At 41.6% G+C, this 6,000-nt stretch overlaps 1 protein-coding gene across 1 annotated transcript in view; it reads left to right on the top strand.

Moving 5' to 3' along the window:
- The first annotated feature begins 1,248 nt into the window (after window positions 1–1,248).
- Window positions 1,249–6,000, top strand: part of sppl3 (signal peptide peptidase 3) — a 31,523-nt gene continuing 26,771 nt past the window's right edge. The window contains exon 1 of the mRNA XM_080848085.1: window positions 1,249–1,694. Within this exon, the coding sequence (XP_080704211.1) occupies window positions 1,672–1,694 (23 nt within the window). The 5' untranslated portion in view covers window positions 1,249–1,671. The remainder of the gene's footprint in view (window positions 1,695–6,000) is intronic.

Genomic DNA, 6,000 nt, shown 5'->3' with positions numbered 1-6,000 from the left:
TTTCCTGGATTATGCTCCCCTGATCGTAGCTCCCTGGCCATGTTCGTCATCTCCAACATCACAGCATGCTTTTCAGACAGAATTGAATTTCAACATTTTAACACCAGGACATCAACAGCATATAAAACACTGATGCTTTGCCCCATAATCTTGTGTTGTGTTTGCTTTGTTTTATGTTCTGTAAGGCTGATAAACTAACTTTAAGAATTGGCCCACAAAGTTTCAATTCCGAAATTATTCTTTTGTGGCAAAAGGTTTTAAATGGAATCCTTGGTGCTATAATTATGTTTACTTAAAAAAAAAGAATCTTTCCACCAATAATGCTCAAATCAAATACAGTGAAACAACGTTAATAGACAGCATGTATTAAGTCAGACATTCTTGACCTTAGACATTCACTGATACTTTTAGAAACGTGTGTGATGGCACAGTGAAGGTAGTTGTGAAAAACCTGAACGAAATGGGTGGGAAAAGGGCTTTGGAATGATGAACAATGACCTTTCTGTTAGTGACCAGTCTGACTGGCTCTGTGTTGTTTGTGGCCACAAACTGAACTCTATTTCCTAGACTACCTAATTTCCCTCGAGCTATTTTATGGATAACATGTGTGCAATCTATACTATAATTGTAGTTAATAAAGTGTGGTTAATAAAACTCGCTTTGGGCCTGATTAAGTGATGTAAAGAACAGTCGAGAGAATTACTGGATAGGTCTACTTAAGGCTTCATAATCATCTGTACTTAAAATAAATCAACTAAAAAGTAGTCAGCGCTGCATACAGGAATAGACACTGAGATTTCCCCTTCTCATCACAACACGGAAATGCCTGGAAATGCCTCCTACGTAGCACCACACAACAATCAAAAAGGCTTCAGTTTGTTTTATGAAACAATCAAAGAAGCTAGTAGGGTTAATAAATGCTCAGCCTCCCACACATGACGTGCAGGTCAACATTGTAAGCAGGAGGAGGCAACACACAGAATTGAGAACAAATTAGGCTTTATGGAAAATATAACGGAATAGATTTCATTGTTTACACTCAAATAGGTCTACTAGGTTTAGTGTGCTGAGTGAATTGATGGTGGTCGTTTTCTACATAGCTGTCGTTCATAGGAATACCTTGTAGACAACCCATTCCTTTTGGCATGCTAGACTCCAGTGCTACACACGCTATACACTCTCGCGGCTCTAGCAAACCATTGGCAAGGACGATAGTGCGCGTCCCCGTGACAGTCTCGCCACAGAAAACAAAGCTGCGCGGCGGCTTCCATTACAGCCAGTAGAACTCTAGGAAGATCTGCACAGAGACATCTGAAATATCGTTCATAAGATGGATCTACTGCTAATTTAGGGACAGCGGATATAGAGGCCTGCTTGGAGGACAGTAATACAGCAGGACACTCGCTGGACTGACAAAACATTTTTCGGGAGTGCTTTGTCTTGGCCAGCTAGCAAGCCATCATTGTCGTTTCTGTTACCAGCCATCCAGCTATTCTGCTAGCTGAACAGCTACGGAAAACAGCGCCATGTTGTTGTCAAAAGGGGCTTGTTAGGAAGACAAATCTTGACTGAAAGGCGGAACATTTCCCCACCAGGACTCTCCGTTTTGCTTCAGGTATCCCGAATCTGCGCTCCAGTGGCGGAGCCCTCGGACTGTTGTCAATCGGCGACATGGCGGAGCCAAGCTACTCCTGGTGAGTGCGCATAGCCCTAGTTGGGTAACAAGGCAACCTACACGATTAGAATGCAACCAAGAACGCAATTGTCTCCGAAATTAATATGAATGTGCATAACTTGTAGGTTTGTATGCAGTTCAAACATTGTTATTCCGGATTGATTTAAAAGGAGCTTCGTCTGTGTTGTGATCTTACGTGCTAACCGCCAGCTAGCCAGCTAACGTCGGCTGTCCAAACGTTAGCTAGCTGGTTAATTGTTGGTCGTAGACTCTAGAGGGAAATGGTAGTGGGTTGATCTGGTTCAATAGGTTTGTATCAAAAACATCTTTTTTACATGGATCCCACCATTTTTGACTTATTGACCACTTTTTAATATGCATGATTGGAGAACAGAAAATGGAAGTTAGCTAGCATGAATTTGTAAGTGCAACATTGTAATTTATCTATGTAGCTAAGAGTAGCTATCTGATTGCTGACTGGCTATATATTTAGTAGCTAGGCTAGCTGTGCATGCTAACTATCCTTGCTAGCTGTATTTCCTAGCTCAACAAAGAATAATCATGTACAGCTAGCATAGCATAATGTCTTATTACAAGCTGACCAGCGTTCGCTAGCCACCTCAACTGAAATCTCATTCAATTGATCAGGTAACATCGGTGTGCTGCAGTTTCTCAATGTATTCATTGCATGTCCGCATCTTCAGCCGGTTCTAGTGTTACAACTCCAGCTAATTTGGTATTGAAAAGTGTCACTATAGGAAGTAGGCTAATGTTAGTGTCTTAAGTGGTTTGAATCGGTAATAAGAAAGGGACAAAGTTACAATTAAGATAAAGGTTACTGGCCGTAACGACACTTTGTAGTTGGATGTGAAGACGTATGATGAATCAATTTGAGTTTAAGGGACAGATTAAACGTGAGTAAAGCTCCTGTGTCAGATGTTTTGATTGTGTTATGTATGTTTACCTCGAAGGTTTGGAGGACCTAAAAGTGATTGCTCTTAGTCAGTTCCACCAAATCCTCTTTGTCCAACCTGATTAGTCGTATCTCATGTAGACATTAGTGCAGCGATGACAGCCTGTTGGCAGAAACGGTTTCCAGGTCATAGAATCAGGGTAATTCTAACAAGTCTGAAACAACGTGGCCCATCCAGCTAAACCAGACGTTGATGCCTATCTGCGTAATTTTGGATTTTATCCATCCAGCACTTTCTTAAATGCCGACGGGATGGTTTGCTCCTAAACCCCAGCCAATGAAGTCAAGCTGGTTCATTTTGCATTGTTTTGAGTAAGCTCCAAGCAGTGATCCTTAGCAGTTGATTCACCCTACGGAAGACTACTATTGTGCTGTAAGTGTTTTCAGGACACTGTGAATCCTCAGATAACCCAACCACCAGGAATACTGCAGGCGGCACAGCTGGTCAAATACCATCTCTCCTGAGTGACATGACTTTTATCTCATCAGTGCATCAAATGTGTCAAGAAACGACTCCCCAGATAATGAATATCAGTACCAGTCATGAGTGCACTGTCTCTCTCTCTCTCTCTCTCGCTCTCTCTCAATTACTCACTTAACCATACACACACACAGACACTGTGTTTAGAGTGACTGGGTTCAGCGTCGTTGGAGATGATAATAACAACACAGGTCTGTCTTTGGTAACCCACCGTCTAACGCACTGAGACTTATTGTCAGGAGCAGAGAAAGGCCCAGTTCAGGGATGAGCTCTCTGTGGAAGCAGCCGCCCTCAATGCGAGGAGCAACAGCAGCACCAAAATGAGCGCTTGATAGCCGTTAATTCTGTGGTGGAATGCTCTGGTCAGTGAGTCGAGAGGAAGAGTGCTCCACAAGATATCCCCCCCCCCCCTCACCCCTGGAATGCTGCTTTGCCACGACAAAAAAAAGAAAGAAAGAAAAGAGAAAGAGGGGAAAATAAAAACGGAAAGCGCTTCCATTGGCCTTGTGGATGTAAACGGGGATGCTCATACTCTGTGTGGGATCTGAAAAAGGATCATCCTCGTCCAGAGTTACAGCTTCGGGGTTATTGCTTGATTAGCCTAACCATGGCACAAAGGAACACATTTGGCAACGTAACTGCACCTACAGCTGTGTGTTTTAGCGGGGTGTTGTATCTCGTTTCACACATTTGCAGGCTTTTGCAGTTTTGAATGCGAATATGCTTCTCAGCACACACATGCTTTGTGTGAAACAGATGTTGATTATGGTGGTATTGTGGTTGTAGGGTGTTCGTCCACCATGCTTCCTCGGCCAGTCAGCTTTTGTTTTTCTTTTGTGTGAGTGTGTGTGTGTGTGTGTGTGTGAGAACATTTGTACTTCTCAAAGTCATTGGCGGTGCAAGTGTAAGCTTTAGTTGCATTTTTTTTTCATGTCCCCCAAAAATGTACCAGTTAAAAATGTATCACCAACAACTACTATCAGCACTTTTTTCATGTAAGTGTGAATACAGTCTCTTTTAGCAATTTTAGGGAAAACAAAAAAAACTATTTAAACTATTCCAGGCATATGATTTGATAAAACACAGTACGCCATTATAATTGTAGGTCAAAGACCTGCTTGGGCTTGTTTTGTGGAAATTCAAAGTTTGGTGTGGTGATTCTAATCCGGATGCAAGAAGTCCCGCCTGGAACCGTTTGCTTGGAACAACTGTGGAACACAGTGCTTCATGAGATGCCGAATAACACTACCAGATTCCCCAAACGGGGGTCACTTGTCGGACTGTTTCATTTGTCCTGATTTGTATTTGATTTTGTTGTATTATATATTATTAGATTAGATTAGACTGGAATGGTATGGCCCAATGTAGTTGCTGATTGTTTAAGGGGTGGTGCTGGAGGTGTTTTTATGCCTCAAGAAACTTCATTAAGGCTGTAGGGATTTAACAATCCTATGCAAGACCCATTATAGTAATCTGTTTAAACCTTATTTGGTGGAAGTATGCGTTCGAGCCTCGGCTAGCAATCTGGCAGAGAAACACCTTGAAATTGGTCTGGAGAATGGGAAAAAGGACTAGCAGCTAAACCTCAGGTGTCTGAGAATCTTCATCATGGCATACAGGTGAGCATGACGACTGTGTCTGAACATCTGTTGTTGGGCTGTGTATTGGCAAGAATCTGGCGATACAATACACACCATGATCCAAGAGATATTCAGTATATTTGAATATATTGCGATACTGTAAGCAAGGTAATGTATTAATATTAAAAAGAAAAAATCTAATTTAAGAAAAATAGCATCGTATAAAGGACACATCACCCTATGCGTATGGGAATCTGAGGAAGAAAAAGTTGGATCTGCATTTGCATTTTTCACAGACCCTGTAACAGCCTATGTCAGTAAAGAAAATGATACAGTGCTTTTGAGAATCGATACAGTATCACAAAAAACAACATCGCGATACTCAAGTGTATCGATATTTTTGTCATACCTCTGATAAAGGTAGGATTCAGAATCACCTACAGCATATTGTTGCTCAAAACATTTGTGCTCCTTAATGTTTTGAACGCATATCTATGAAAATCTATTTGCTAATGTTAGAGATGACAAGCATTGATCAGTCATGGAATTTTATCATTAAAAGCCAAACAGAGGTACCTGATCTATACTTTAACATCCGTAAGCATGTTTCAGCATCACGTCCACTAGGAAAGCAAGCTCATACACATTACTGGTGTCACCTCTCTATAAAGTCTACATGAACACACAACCATGTACACATAGTTAGGCTCAACAGCATCAGGAATAATCATCATGGTGTATAAATTCCATCCAATTACATACGTACGTTATAGGCTGCTGTAGTCATCGTTACTTTGAGAGTTTCCCAGGATGGGGTCAGACAGAATGCAATATGAATTGGCCAAGTAGTGTTTCTAAGAACTGGACATTTTCTCAGAACACATTCACTTTGATATGATTTTGGCACCACACTTTATTGCCACAAGAATATATATATATTTTTAAACAAACCAACCAGTGTTCCACTGCCAAAGCCAATGTAGGTCTGTTTAGTGAAATGCAAATGTTCTATGTTTTATACATGTCACAACTATGCAGCACTGTTCTCACAGCCTTTACTGTGGCCTGTGTTGCTATGGCTGTCGTTAGTGACTGGCAACCATATAAAGAGGCCACCATGTAGGGCAGTTGGCCACCGAATCTCTGACCATATTTGCGCTTGCGAAATGGCTTCGATATGAGCGCTCACAAAGATAACAGGTCAATGGTAGAGATACCATTTCCCATCTGTCTGTCTCTTTCTCTCTCTCTGGTTTGAGGTTGATAGCTGTCTCTGCGTGTTTGGTGTGCT

Source organism: Sprattus sprattus (assembly GCF_963457725.1).
Source record: "Sprattus sprattus genome assembly, chromosome: 11".
In the NCBI taxonomy this organism is placed as follows: Eukaryota; Metazoa; Chordata; class Actinopteri; order Clupeiformes; family Clupeidae; genus Sprattus; species Sprattus sprattus.
This window is presented reverse-complemented; position numbering and strand designations above follow the sequence as displayed.